Source organism: Chelonia mydas, chromosome 6 (genome assembly GCF_015237465.2).
Source record: "Chelonia mydas isolate rCheMyd1 chromosome 6, rCheMyd1.pri.v2, whole genome shotgun sequence".
Taxonomy (NCBI): Eukaryota; Metazoa; Chordata; order Testudines; family Cheloniidae; genus Chelonia; species Chelonia mydas.
The window spans coordinates 93,028,391-93,044,133 of NC_051246.2; the positions used below are offsets into that span (position 1 = coordinate 93,028,391).

At 44.8% G+C, this 15,743-nt stretch overlaps 1 protein-coding gene across 1 annotated transcript in view; it reads right to left on the reverse strand.

The window, feature by feature from the left end:
* SPTLC2 (serine palmitoyltransferase long chain base subunit 2) overlaps positions 1-15,743 on the reverse strand; it is a 118,404-nt gene that overhangs the window by 8,638 nt on the left and 94,023 nt on the right. Inside the window, exons 10-11 of the mRNA XM_037900759.2 lie at positions 3,853-3,988; positions 2,262-2,391 (exon numbers count right to left, since the gene is read on the reverse strand). Of these exons, the coding sequence (XP_037756687.1) occupies positions 2,262-2,391; positions 3,853-3,988 (266 nt within the window). The remainder of the gene's footprint in view (positions 1-2,261; positions 2,392-3,852; positions 3,989-15,743) is intronic.

Consider the following 15,743-nt stretch of genomic DNA (forward strand, 5'->3'; position numbering starts at 1 on the left):
AATACAGTTACGGGGTAAATGCTAGTGACCTAACTAAGCTGTCTAAACCGTGTGTGTTTAAATATTCTCCTGTTTTCTGACTCTACAGGACTCTAGCCACAGAGATGTGATCTCGAGTGCCTTGCCCACCAGTTCCCCTTCTCTCCCAAAGAAAATAGGAGATAGTGCTTAGGAGGAGCTCCCAAAAGAGTTTCCTGGGAAAAGAGTAACTCCAGCAGCACAGCGCCTCCTAGAGCCATTCTGAGGTACTGGGTTCAGTACAAAGGGAAAAGCATCACTTGAGTTATCACTTTATGAAGCTCCTAGAAAGCTTTAATGGAACCACACCATGAAGCAGGGAGTCTGCAGAACATGGGGAGCTATGACATGGTCTTAGACTGGGTTACATACAGTGTGCCTGTCCTTCAAAGACAACAAGCTTAAACAACTATCTGTTGAAATGAATTTAGTCACCAGAATAGGTGCAACGGAGCAGTCCTCCATCACCTGCCAATGTGCAGGTGACTGCGTTCTGAGGACATCTGAGGACAGTGTTCAATTCTTAACCTCTGAGGCTTTAGCAAGGGTGACAGTTCCAACTCCAGTTACTCTTCAGGGAATTCTGCAAATTTTATTTGTCAATAAATAAATGTGAAGGCTCCAGCATGGCAGTGGGGAGCATAGGCATGAAGGTGGGAGATCACCCTGCAGCCCCCCCCGGGAAACAGACTCAGCAGTGAGGCTGCACCAGACCCTGACACTGCACAAGGGCTGGGCCTACCCCAGAAACACCCCGAGGCCCTGCCCCTCTGTGCCAGGTACAGCCTGGCAAGCTCCAAGTGTGGAGGGATCCAGGTGTGGTGTGAGGGATTTCTGTGTCGGGCAATCTGGGTGCGGGTGGCTCAGAGTGAGTGTAAATCTGGATGCCTCACAGGGGGTGGGGGGTGTTCCAGGTGCAGGGGCAATGGGACTCTGCAGGGTGGGGTGGGGGAGGAGGAGTGTCAAGGTGAAGGTGGTTGGAGTTGGGGGGGGGGGGGGTCAGTGTGGAGTATGGGGTTTGGCAGGGGGGTCCGGGTGCTGGAGGCTCGGCAGGGGGGTCCAGGTGCTGGAAAAGTGGGGCTTAGTGGGGTGTGGATTTGGGTACAGCTAGTTGGAGCTCAGTGAGGTGGGGATCCAGGTGTGGGGGGGCTCGTTGGGATGGTGCAGGGGTCAGCGCGGGGGTCCAGGTGCAGCAGAGGTGGGGCTCCACAAGAGGCAGGAGGCCCCTGGGTGCAGGGGGGGTCCAGATGCAGGGGGTGAGGCTCAGCAGGGTTGGGGTTCGGGCAGGAGGGGCTTGGTGGGAGGATCTGGATGCATGGGGGTTGGGAGGATGTGGTAGCAGCTCCTAATACAGTGACCCCTTCCCCCACAGTTGAGGAACGATGGGGGCAGGGAACAGGGGGGGGGGGGGAGGGAGAGCTTCCTGCAGCTGAGGGAGGTTTTTGCGGAGTGGATCTGACCCAGCTTCAGCTGCTGCTTGCAGGGGAAGAGCAAGTCCTGTCCTCCCCCATCCTCATCCCATCTGGGACTAGTAGCTAAGCCTGGTGCAGGGTAGGAGCCACAGGCCGGGGTGTCCCCAGCCCTGTCCCCCTGCAGTGATTTACCTCTTCACCAGCTGCTCCAGGCACCTGAAATGATGTGCCCACACTGCTGGGGAAGGGTGCATGACCGCTCTTGAGGCTTTCGTTTCACTTCCCTGTCAGAAAATAATTTTTCTGCATGGAAACAAAGAAGAAGTCTCCTGGGGGACATGGATTCGGTGTGCGCACAGTGGTGTAGAATTCCCTCCAGGAATATCTAGTGGTATGTAATGTTCTGATGTCAATAACACTGCACTCCTGGGCTCCTGGGTCCCGATTAGCTAGTCCGTCTTTTCCAGCTCTAACTTCCAAGTCTAAGGCTAGAAGGAAATATCTCTTGCCCTTGTGTTCTTAACTATCCATAACACACAAATTACCACCTTTTAAGAGTGGAAGGGGAGTTCTCTCAAGAAAAGTGATGGACAGAGTGTTAGCTGGCTCATTTAAAAACGTACTGAGGAAAGCCCTAGAATACGTACCATAGACAAACACGTACTGTCCAGAGGGAAATCTTTTTCATCTCTAGTTTCTATGATGCTATGAATACTTGTTTGGCTTGGGTGCTGAACACAGAACCAGCTTGCAAAAACCAACAGCCAAATGCCATCTCTGTTTAGAGAAGGTACAGACATAGATGAGAGGAAGACAAGATCAGACACTTACAGTATCAAGCATCTCTTTGGTATGAGCTGCAGACACACAGAATCTGGCTCTGGATTCGATGATTGGGGTGGCAGGGAAACCCACAACCACGACACCTATGTTTCGCTTCAGCATCTCGCGCCCAAATGCACTGCAAGAGAAAGCAATGAGGAATGTTGAGAGTGATACTGAAGAAGCAGAGACAGAGCAGCAGCATAAAGGTCTCAGTACACTAAACCACACAGGCCTTTGGTGAAGCGTGCCTGACAGGCTGCAGTTCTGACTTTCCACTGCCTTCTCTGAGGTAGAATGCCTGCTCACAAAGGCTTCTTTTGTTCAGTCCAGAGGTGGTCTTCCCAGAAAGGTTTCACTGTATTAAGTTCTAACAAAGCTGAAAGATTATATTTGGCAGGAGCTGGTCTTTTAGTGGGCTGCTTCTAAATGGATTTGTAACCTAAGCTTGAAAATCTTTCTGATGGAAAACAAGGACTTACGCTCCAGAGTCTGACTATAAGAGGAATTCCCCCCTGCTGCCTATCCCTGAAGCAGAAGCCTCTGCAGTTTCAAAAAAGGATTGTTTTCACCAATGTAATGCAATTAAGGTACACTGTGGCATCTGCTCAAAAGTGCTCATAAGAACCTAGCAATTGCCATTCTTGACTAGGTAGCAGACTAGATGAACAATTGACAGTATGCCAGACAGTGGCAAGAACTAGATTCTTCAGAGGAAGGTGTAAGAATCTCCATAATGGACAGACAGGGAATACCTTCCCAGAAGGAAAATTCATTCCTAATCCTTGTCAGATAGTGGCTGTCTTATACCCCAGAGGCATGAGGGTTTATAATCCTAATGTAACTGTGAAAGTTTCCACAATCTATATAAAAAATCTAACCCTTCTTTGTACTATACTAAGCTCTTGGCCTCGACTCACAAAGAGTTTCATGGACTTATGCACTGTGTAAAATATACTTCCTTTTAAGTGGTTTCAAATTTGCTGCCCTTCAATTTCATGGAATTCCCCTTTGTTCTTGAATTAGGAGAATGGGGATGTTCCTATTTACCCATTCACCTTCTCTGTACCATTTGTTATTCTGTGTACATCTCTGATAGCCTCTTATTCATATCCTCTCTAATGTAAACATTCCCAGCACAAGGCACCAAAAAAAGTATGACCTAGACAGCTGTAAATAGAGGGACTATCCGTCTGAGACCAAAACCACTTCAGAACCTGGTACCTCCCCCATGTGGTTCTGTGACCATCACATCACGCCCAGGAGTGGCTTCCATTTCTACCAGATCTCACCTCATCTCTTAGCTGCATGTCCCCCTTAGTCCCATATCTGAATCCCAAGAGCAACACAAAACCAATTCTTGCCTACAGTTTGGAGTTTACTCCTCTCCCTTTTGCTCATAGGCCAAAAAACACCTCTAAACGTCATTCTCTCAAATGCTTCTTTCCAAGTATAAACCAAGACGAAGAGAGCTTCCTGAGCACTTGTAGAATATGGCAGTATTCTACATGCAGTAGGCACAGAGACCAGGAAAAAAAGCCAGCTTCCTAACAAGTCTGGGTCAAGTGGATGGATGGGGAATTTTCTCCACTGAACCTACCCAATTTTTGCTGGCATGTACAGCATCAAAGGCACAACCGGGGAATCTTCGTTTCCATAGATAATAAAGCCCATCTCCTTCAGCCGCCTCCTGAAATACCTGGTGTTCTCTGCCAACTGCTGCACACATTCCTTGCCTGGAAAAAAAATGAAGGAAAAACCATGAGCAAAATGACCACCATAGATCACATGTACCACATAACTGTAGTTAGTCTTGTGCCATCTCTATTATGAACATATTTGGACCAGCTTTGTATATAAAAGTGTAACTAAACTGCAAAGTTATTTAAAATTTGAACTGCAACCAGCAATTGTTTGCAGTATCTCCTTCCTCAGAGTTCCCTTTAACACGGCCAAGATTACTCTATTTTCTGGCTACACTGCTGCAGAATGGACAACAGATGACCCTTTCATGAGCTGCAAGAGTTTAAATGATTCCTTAATTCTTCCATAATAATTAGGTTTGTACTGAGATTGTCTGGAACATGGGTAATCACACGCTCCTATAAAAGATTCATGCCAGTAGACCATGGCTCACTGGCAAATCCACAACAACAAAGCAGAGTTAGTGAATTTGTGAAAGAGAATTCAGTAAAGAAACTGATCAACTGAGACAATATTGCTACCCTTTGCCAATATGCTGAAGTCAAAGTGGCACAAGATAAAAAGACAGCTATAAGGTAAGCACGCAAAACCAAAATTTAGCTTGTTTAAGGTTTTATTTTCTGAACACACCATTACAGCAGAACAAACTGAAAGTTCAACCTCTGACTTGAAATGCAGGGTTGCAGATGGACTGAGATTTGAAAATCCAAAGCCATGCTTACAGAGGAATACTTTCAAGCTTCTGTCAGATGTATCCATAACATGAGCAAGTTCAGCTCCTGAAACCTGACACAAGGCTTTTGAAGATAGCTTCAGATATTTTTTTCTCCATTCTTGCTGCACATTATGAGCATGCTGTTACATTACTCCAACTCCTATACACTGCAGTTCCATCTGCACATATCCTGGTCTCTCAAACAGACTCGTATGTGTGCCTACACATTGAAATGATCAGACCTTTTACTCCAAAGCTCCATACCCCTCCCCCCTTCCCACATATCACAAGTCTCCCACACAAAAAAATACATCAAATTTCTCTGCTACACAAATCCTTTGAAAGGATCACTGTCTTCAGAATGCCACGGTCTAAATAATACCCCATATTTTATACTGATAGTATGCAGTCTTAAGTGACTTTATGATATCTTTCTGGTTCCTTAAATGTTCTCTACCAACAATCCCAAATGAGGGTTTCAATTTAAAATTAGAATTATATTCCTAGAGACCCCTTCCAAAAAAAGTCACAGTCAGGGCAACTGCCCTCTCCCCAATAGTTAGAGCTATACCAAATTCTTGGTCCACTTTGGTCAATATCATGGTCATAGGATTTAAAAAAAAAAATAAATTTCATGATTTCAGCTATTTAAATCTGAAATTTCACAGTGTTGTAATTATAGGGGTCCTGACGCAAAAAGGAGTTGTGGGGGAGGGGGAGGTCGCAAGGTTATTGTAAGGTTATTGTAGGGGGGGTCACGGTACTGCTACCCTGAGTTCTGCGCTGCCTTGGGAGCTGGGCAGCTGGAGGGTGGCAGCTGCCGGCCAGGAGCCCAGCTCTGAAGGCAGAGCCAACGGCAGCAGCAGCGCACCAGTAAGGACGGCATGGTATGGTATTGCCACCCTTCCTTCTGCACTGCTGGTGGTGGGGTGCCGCGTTCAGAGTGGGGTGCCTGGCCAACAGCCGCCGCTCTCCAGCTCCCCAGCTCTGATGGCAGCCCAGAAGTCAGGGTGGCAATACCGCAACCCCCCTAAAATAACCTTGTGACTCCCCTGCAACTCCCTTTTGGGTCAGGACCCCCAATTTGAGAAATGCTGGTTTCTCTTGTGAGATCTGTTTAGTATCGGGTAAAAGCACACAAAAGACCAGATTTCACGGTCCGTGATGCGTTTTCGCATGGCCACGAATCTGGTAGGGGCCTACCCATAGTATACTGGTCAGACTTCTTACTAAAGATTTTCCTGCGAGAGAGTATAATAAAAGATCATGATGGCAGAGTTCTTATTGAAAGTGATATCAAATGCAGATAGAGGGATTACTGTGCCAATATGTATGCCTCAGAACCACTTACAACACAGGACAATAGGAACGAGCTGGAGCCGTCAACCCTATGAGAGGCAGTGGTGCCAGCTATTATGGAAATGAAGCCTGGGAAAGCACCATGGCTAGATAACGTACCAGCACAATTGCTGAAAGGTAATTGGTGATCATGGTATTGAACTCATGTGGAAAATTTGCTTTAATGTATGGATGACTGGAAACTGGCCAGATGACTGGACAAAAGGAATCTTTCTGCCCTTACCAAAGGAAGTTACTGTAGGCTGTTCTATTCCCTTCAGCACCATCTCCCTGATATCGCACGTGAGTGAAATGCTGCTCTACATAATTCAGGATCACAAAGTGAAGGATAGAGCCACCACCAACACAACAAGCTGGTTTCAGAGAGGGACAAGGCCTATGTAATAAAATAGCAAATATCAGTTATAACACTGAAAGATGCAGGAAGCATAACAACTCACTGATAACATGTCTCATTGACTACTCCAAAGCATTTGATACCGTCTGACATGACGGTCTCTGGAGGCTACTGGCAGACAGGTGGATTTGAAAGCATCTCATTGAAGTCATCACCAGTTGCATTGGTCAACAACAGACCATGGTACAAACAACACTGAGCAACAGCAAGTCGTTTTTCATTGGGTAGGCTGTGAGACAAGGGTGTATTTCTGTCCCCAAGCCTCTTCAATACATACAGATAATTTATTATGAGAAGCCCTGGAAGGTTTTGATAAAGTGGAAGGAGCTCAGATTTCCATTGGTGGACACTTCTTAAAACTAACCTCAGATATGCTGATACAACACTCTTGCTGCAACTGCTGATGCAATGCAACAAATGCTGGGAGTCTGTAAAAACAGCTAGCGAGGAATATGAACTATTTCTGAATGTAGGGAATATGAAATGCACATTCGTTGACACAATCAATAAAAGGATGCAAGCGGACATCACAATTAACACAATCAAGCTGTAGAGACAGTAGATGAATTTAGTTATCTGGGCTCACACACATCCAGCCAAGAAGGCTGCTTCAAAGAAATCCGAGCACTAGGGATGACTCCCACAGCCATGGCCTCCCTTATGAAACTGTGGGAAAATTGTGGCATCTTGAAATGTATGAAGGTTAGATTGGAGAAAAGCTTAAATTTCTTTTCCATAGCAACTTATGGATGTGAATCCTGGGAAACTAATGCTGCTAACAAGAAGAAAACCAAAGCATTTGAGATGTGGTGTTTGAAGACTCTTGTGTATCTCCTGGATAGAAAAGATGAATATGTTTTATAAAAATATAAAATTATTGGACAGGAGTGGACCCCTGCTCTCAGAAATCAACAAGCCCAGACTTACGTACCCTGGTTACATCAGGCACAGAGGTGGAATAACCTGAGAAAGTTATAATGGAAGGAATGGTGCTCGGTCATCATTATAGGGGACAACCAGTGCGATGGATAGATAGTGTGCGGCAGATCACTGGGAGGTTAGCTACTGAGTGTACAAAGGTAATGACAGATTGAGAAGGCTTCTGAAAATTCTGCTGTCACCAGTATTCAGATAAGAATAAATGGACTTTACAATCCTATATATTTTTCCTTTATTCACCACCATGTGTAGCAGAACAATGTGTCTATGGGGAATGTTATTTACAACAGTTATGTTATTAGTAAAAAGAACAGGAATACTTGTGGCACCTTAAGAGACTAACAAATTTATTTGATCATAAGCTTTCGTGAGCTACAGCTCACTTCATCTTCATCGGATGCATTCAGTGGAAATTCCACTGAATGCATCCGATGAAGTGAGCTGTAGCTCACGAAATTTGTTAGTCTCTAAGGTGCCACAAGTACTCCTTTTCTTTTTGTGACTACAGACTAACACGGCTGCTACTCTGAAACCTGTCATTATGTTGTTAGTAGTATTCAGAACAGCATTCTGGTAAACATTAGCACACCGCCTGCCCATGAGAATAGGGCAAAAAGGTTCAACAGAGGGACACACACTACGTTTGTTCAGGTACCAAGGTTGCCAAGCCTCCAGGATTGCCCTGGAGTCTTCAGGAATTAAAAATTAATTTTTAATGAAAGATTACATCATGTGATGAAACCTCCAGGAATACGTCCAACCAAAAATGGCAACCCTAGCATGTACCTGCCCTCTACCATATCTTGGTAGGTCCAATTTTTCCCCAACCAGCCACGACGGTGTCTTAAAGCTTACATGACAGTTCGTCCATACCAAGCCACTGGAGCCCAGAGCTTACAGTCTCCAGGTATAGCTTGGAAACATGAAGGCAAACTCTCACTCACATATGTATCTGGCTTCAACCGCTCCTTACAAGTAACCATATATACAACCAAATCTGTGCTGAGGCATTTGCTGCGTAAGGTACAGCCAGTGCATGCAGAAAATATGTCTGTATAGGCTGTCTAGACTAAACATCAGTCTATTTGACAGCAACATGTAAGGATGCCTATTTGAAATTAAAGTACTAACAATTATAGAGTATAATATATAGTTAAATTTGCCTACAGGAAGTTTCACACACTCTCACCAACAAGACGGTTGCCATGGTTTTGGAGGACAAGTTGATGTTTTAATTTGTTTCGCATGAGAAGACACCAAGGCAGTGATAAGACTGGGATAGTAAGATTTACTATGGTCTACCCTGTATAACTTACAGATCACTGTCTTTCAGAGTTCTTGGAGAAGTGATGCCATATCTTTGTCTCTACTGAGTGCAAATTTCATCTGCTGAAACAGCAAGTGTAGCAGTAGTATCCACCACATACCACATTGAGGGGGCTGACTGGCTGGGCTCTGCTTACTTTTCTAGTAAGCAGTGTTCTGTAGTAGATGGAAGAGGAGACATCCAAGGGGCGCATCTCATGCCAGGAAGAGAAAAAATTTCCGTTTGATGTGACTTGGAGTGACATGGGTTAATACCGTATGTAGTTCAAAGCCAAAAATAGGCCAAATACTCCATCCACAATTACACAATCAAAAACCAAATATAAAAATAAAGGGTGAAACATCAGTGTGTTTTACATCCCAACTCCTCCTTCAATGAAAGGCTAGCTTCAGAGTTTTTAAACTACAATCACCACCACCAGCTAAGGACAATGTCTTCACCTCCCTTCCCCAATAACATTTTTTTTCAAAACACTCTCTCCAGAATTTGCGCTGTGTAAGTGTATAACTCCCTCCACCCTTTCCCACTCATCTCCTGTAGAACAGGGACATAACTTCACACTCTGAGCCTATCATGTAATTAGCTCTCAAGTCCAATCAGATCCCCTAAACGCAGAATCTCTCTAAGCTTTCTCTAGCCTGAACACTAGTAACTTGATTTCAGTTAATGCTGACTGCACAGTAAGGTCTGAATGAGCAGATCTACAACAACAGTGGAAGATTAGTGTTCCTGACGGAGGGTGAGAGCTAAACCACATATTTCTAATACCACTGTATGCAATAAAAGTTAGGGTTCTCCAGGGACAGTTTGAAAGAGCAAATTATGGTGAACAGGAGGGCTATGCTGGGACCTTCTCAGAGAAAGCTGCAGTGGTCCCTATCCCTATATAATATCGCACAGCCACACACCTTTTGGCAAAATTTTTAGAATGTATACTAAAAAACCCCTCAAACAAATATCCACTTTCACTACTATGAATAAGAAGCAAGATAACTTATGCCCACATCACCTCTCTAATCATTGGAGGCCTCATGGGCTAAAGCTTAACCTGAAATCTCAGTCCTAATTTACAGTCCATAGCTGCTTTGCTATTTTCTTCTCTGGACTCTTTCAAGGCTCTCATGATGCTAAAAGTTAATGCTTATACTATGCTTTCAAGCTTCAAAGCATTTTATTGATACCCAGTAGTCTCTTCCCACCACTGCTGTGGAGCAATTCTTTGCCGTTTTATAGATTGGGGTGGCCAACCTGTGGCTCCGGAGCCACATGCGGCTCTTTAGAAGTTAATATGTGGCTCCTAGTATAGGTACCGACTCCGAGGCTGGAGCTACAGGTGCCTACTTTCCAATGTGCCGGGGGGGGGGGGGTGCTCACTGCTCAACCCCTGCCCCTGCCACAGGCCCTGCCCCCACTCCACCCCTTCCCCTCCCCTCCCCTGAGCCTGCCATGCCCTGGCTCCCTCCCGCCCCCAGCCTCCTGCATACCACAAAACAGCTGATTGGGAGATGCGGGGAGGTGCTGATTGGCAGGGCTGCCAATGGGAAGGAGACGCTGGGAACGGGGGAGGGGGAGCTGATGGGGGGCTGTTGACTTATTACTGTGGCTCTTTGGCTATGTACATTGGTAAATTCTGGTTCCTTCTCAGGCTCAGGTTGGCCACCCATTATAGATGAAGAAAATGGAGGAACAGTGAGGTTAAATGTCTAATCCAAGATTAGTCATCAGCCAAACAAGGATTAAAACTCTGGAGCTTCTGTTCCCCTAGTCCTTTTACATCCAAAGTTCCATGTAGTTTTTACCTCCCCCAGCATAAGATATTTGGTATCCTGGCTCTATCTTAAAATACCGCATTGCTTTCAAGGGCAATGGAGGTACACTACTGGAGTACTATGTACAAGGTTAAGAGAAAACACACCCAACTCTGGCTTTGTCAACAGTAAATGCTGGTTTAACTACATTGGCATTAGCAACATTGGGAGCACCAGTGGTTGGGCTGCCAGCTGCTACCACCATTTTAAGCATGGAGTCCTTTAACCATGCTCTGAGCAGATGTAAATTAACATAGTGCTGACGACTGGCAGCAGTCAGCACATTTCTCGGCGCTAGTGCTCCCAGTGCTGCTAACCTCAGTGAAACCAAACCAGCATAAACAACTGTACAGGCAGGGCCCTAGATCCGATGTCTACACTGCAATGTAAGCTCAGCATTCAAATTCAGGCTCAAGCCTAACTGCGCTTCTGTCTACACACAAATCGTGCTAAGCCAGGGCTCAGATCTAGGGTCCCACGAGTGGGGGGTCTGAGCCTAAGTCAAGCTGGGCCCCAAGATCCAAGTCCTATTATTTTGCAGAGTAGAGACAGCCTGGACTCATGCTCTCAGTCTACCAAAAGTATCCTACAATCCCATGGGTCGACTTTCTTTGTCCTCTGGACACTCAAGTTTTCCCACACTGCACTTGAACACAAGGCTAGGGTGCCCATGTTTTGGGTGGGTGCTAGGGAATCTGAGATATGGGTGGTGAGACTAGGGCCAACATAATGTAGTGTAGATGCTAGATCTGCAGGTTGGGACCTAGGGTTCAACAATTCCTAACCTGACGTTACAAAGGAGTGTAGATGCTCAAGCCCTAGGTTAACAAACCCAGGGCCTGCTAACTCAAATTCTACTCCCCCTGGGTTTCTGCTGCAGTGCAGACATATCCAGTGTTATCCTACTATGTACATAACAGTCAGACTTGCCTCTCTAGTCTGACCATAAGTTGTGGAGCTCAGACTTCTGTCTGTATCTGCTCAACTACAGGTCTAGGAAGATGCTGGGATGGCAGCAACTTTCCAGCAGCTGTAATTCTTGGCAAAGGTTAACTTCATTTTTCAGACAGCTCAAATCAGAGCTGCTGAGACACTGCCCTGCCAATTGTCTGCACACACAGAGGAGCTGTGTAGCAGTTATGTTAACATCCTTTAATCTGGTGAACTGGAATGCAGTGACTTTCAGGGGGCAATGTAACTGAATTCTTTAAAGGACTAGAAAAGAAAACTAGGAGCCCCTTATCAGGGCATCTGATATGAAACTACATGGGGATGGTAAATGGATTAAATTAGCTACTGACAGATCTACTTTGGGATTCAAGTCACAACCAGCTTGTCTCTTTGGTGTCCTAAAGTTAACAACTAACTCCTCTTTTGCCTCTGTTACCTTTTACAACCCATTTCACTCACAAAAAAATTCCTTCACAATTCAGTGACACTACCCCTTGATACTAACAATCTGAATATTATCATGTAGTGTAAAGTTCACATCTATCTTCAAAGGGCTAGGCAGCCAAGGTATCATATAAGTAAAGGTCACATGCCATTTAAAGGGCATGTTCCCTTTATATCCAGCCTTCAACTCTTACAGAGCTGGGGTGGTATTGGTTTTGTGGATCCGGCAGAGATAAGAAATAAGAACAAGGCTGTAAGAGAATGAAAATAAATGCATGTTTGGAAAGCTAAGATGTGCTAAGTGTGTCTAGATAGCAGTTAGATGGGAAAACACCCATGTCCTTGATTGTAACAACCTTTCATGAGCTCTGGATGACAAGGTATATCACTTTAAATCGCCACCACTCTGGTTGACAGACGCCACATGATACCTTTAGTGCAGAAGTGATACTCAAGCATGAAGTAGCACCTCTCCTACCCCAGGCTACCACCATGATAACAGCAGCTTCAGTGGCTGAGCAGTTAAGAGCCTCTCTCAAATCCATTCTTTATGGAACTGTCAGTATAAGGTGGCTTCTATCAACCCTACAGGAACATTTCAGGCCTGGGAATACCAGATAAGTGTTCTGACATTTATAAGCACTGTGGTGAGCAACCTAACTCTATACATTGTGCACCGGACCTGCTCTTGCTTTAGGCCTGCACAGCTTTGCACTTGTACTAGAGTGCTACTAGGTGCCATAGATGAAATGATGGTAGGGATGAGGGTAAGACATTTTTTGTTCCAATGCACCTCTTCCAGTAATTGATGCTTATTATTTCACTTTTAATGCTAATTTTACAAACTTCTATTTAAGCCTCAAAAGATGACTTGTACGGGGGGCAGGGGGAAGAATGGTCTTTTTACTCTATTTTTAAGACATATAAAGACACAGATGATGGCTGGATAAGAAGGATCATGTAAACAAATAGGAAGCAGCAACCTTGAAACAGTGAGCTAAACACCCCTCTGAAATCCTGAGCAGCTCAAAGCCTTCCCACGAGAATCCATTTCATATCCTGAATACACCGTCTGAAGCAGCATGAGAAATGATACATCTCTAGCACTGCTGGTACACAGTAAATCAGCCTTATTTGGTTGTCAGTTTCTCCTGGGCTGAGAAATAAGGATATGTCACAGAATAACTTTCAAGTACCCATCTACCCCTCAGAAGCTCTCATGCCTAAAGTTAAGGACAAATGAAGGATGCACAGAGATGGACAGCACTAAACAGGTGGGGAGTCTAAGATTCCACAGTGATCATGATGGGTGAATGATGGGGTTGATCAATGAAACGGGTATACAAAAGAGCTTCCATCTATTTAGCTGTCATTGTGCTTCAAAACACCAAAGCTCTTGCTTAAACTAATAGTCCAAATTTTGTGTGTAGCATTGCCAGGAGCCTAAGGCTCTGGCTACACTATAAAGATAAGATGACCTATGTTAGGTCGACTTACAGCCACCGCATTCATTACTGCAGTGGCAGATGTCCCCACTACCCTCCTTCTGTTGGTGGTGCGCGTCCTCATGAGGAGCACTTCCACCCACTGAAGAGGGGCAGTGTGGGGGAGTGAGAGCCAGGGCTCTCAGATACACGCAGCTCCCTACTGGGAGCTCAGCTACCCCCATCCCCGGCTTCTTGCTTCCACACTCCCAGCTGGAAACAGCCTTCTGGGGTTTCTCACCTCCAAAGTCCAGGTGGCTGCCATGCTCCAGGTGGGGAGCAAGGACTCCTGAGGGTAGCAGGCCTCCCAGCGGGGAGCATGGGCAGCAGCCCAAGCTGGGAGCCTAAGTGGTAGCTCGGCTTGGAAGCAGAGACTGGGCAGCAGTCCAGGAGCTGGCTTTCTCGTTAATTTCATAGCTCCACTGGAGCTGTGAAATTGAGAAGAATGACAGCCAATAGCCCATGTAAGGAACACAGTGTCTACACACACTGTGTTGCCCTAACTACACCGACATAAGCCCTATGCCTCTTGCTGAGGTAGTTTTATGTCATCACAGCAGGGGAGTTACATTGGCGGGAGGAGCATTGTAGAGTGTATACCTCTAGTTTTGTTGACAAAACTGTATAGCGTAGACAAGGCCTACGACAACCACCTCCTCCATTTGCCACAAAATGTTTTTTAAGTAAATCCTTCCAGTCCAGGATGGGCATATTGTTAGAGCAGGATGTTGATTCTAAGACTAGCACAGACAGCACTCCAGGTTCTTTTGCAACTGACAAGGGAAAAAGCAGACACTTTTCAATGAAGTCAGGAGTCTGAGTTTTACTTCTTCCCATTCTATTATAAAAAGTCGTCCCTATAAATCTAAAGAATCAGATTTTATTGCAGAAGGCTCTCTCTGCTACAAAGGGTCTCATTTGGAATGTCCCAACCAGCTGCTATAATGGCTGATGAACTAGCTCTGAGGGGGTGTTATCACACACATGACCTTTAGTTCAATCCAGACATATTTGTTTTTGCCTCCTGCACTTTCAGGGCTGTTACTGGGGAATAATCACAAATTCTGCCCTTCTAAACAATGCGACACTTCATCATCCAGGCTTCTGGAGGAATCAGAGGCATGTTGTGTTGTATACAAACAGATCATTGACAAATGCTGCACTCAGGGAGGGTGGTAAACCAACTCTAGCTGGGCAAAGGAACACGGGCACAGTTTTATTTTCATGCTACACTAGTGACCATTTCTGCCTGGATCTAAATGAAAGACTTTCTGTGCAACACAAATACCCCTAAGATCCTTTACATTTTTGGTTAATTCTTCAAAAGATTTCAAAGCAGCATTTATCTTTATTAAAATCCCTTGCACAGTACAGACAGAACTGTGTGTTGGGGTTGCAGTAGAGATCATGTGAATAAACAGATATTAGTGAAAGGGAAAACATTTTTCTATGAGGTATTTGTTAAACAAATTCCTATTTTAGCTAGGAATGATGATGAAGTTGCTCCTTACCTTGATTATCCATTAAAATGCTCCTGTCCTGGGCCTTTCCCTCATCTCTCCTCTCAATGCACCCATTTGGATGACTAACCCTGAAATTCTTAGCTCTTTTTAAAAAAAAGAGTTGTGTCATCATAACTTATGTCATTTGTGTTTTGCACTTCTGTATGAACAATGAAGCTGGACTGGTGAGTTTCACGCTCATTCCCAAGTGCTAGTTTAATATTCTTCTCTTTTTTGTTTGTTTTGGTTTTTAACACTGCCAGGGAATTTTTAAACCGTTTAAAACCTAGTGAAAATTCATAGACATGGCGACTGCTATTCATAGTAGGCAAAATCATTCCATTCACATGATCTATATCGGATACCTAAAAATACTACCTGTGTCCCTCTAAGAATAGCGGCTGCCCACCATAACTTCATAGCTGGAAGTAAGGGCATAACAACCCTACCATTAAGTTTTGAGATAGACATCGTAGTTTTAAAATTTGTTAGCAGGGATTTTTAATGGAAATCTTTGAGAAGTTGCGAAGCAGCACAATAGTCCACCTCATAAAAGGAATAGCTGCCCCTGATAGGACTCATCTAAAAATGTTGGTGCCTGTTGGTAAGAAGCCATTTTGGCTAGAAAAATCCACTGCAGCAGACTAAAGACTGTTTTTTCCTGTAACTCTGTAGAGGAAGTTGGGGAGATCAGAGCAAAGATTTAATTTAATGTTACATCGATAATGTACCTCACTCTGAGATCTGAGCATCCTGGGAATTCTCTTCAATTCACTCCGTTCTCTTTCAATCTAAAGGGTAATTCCTATTCCACACTTCGTTTCTAAGGCCAGATCTACACTACAGACTTCTGCCAGCACA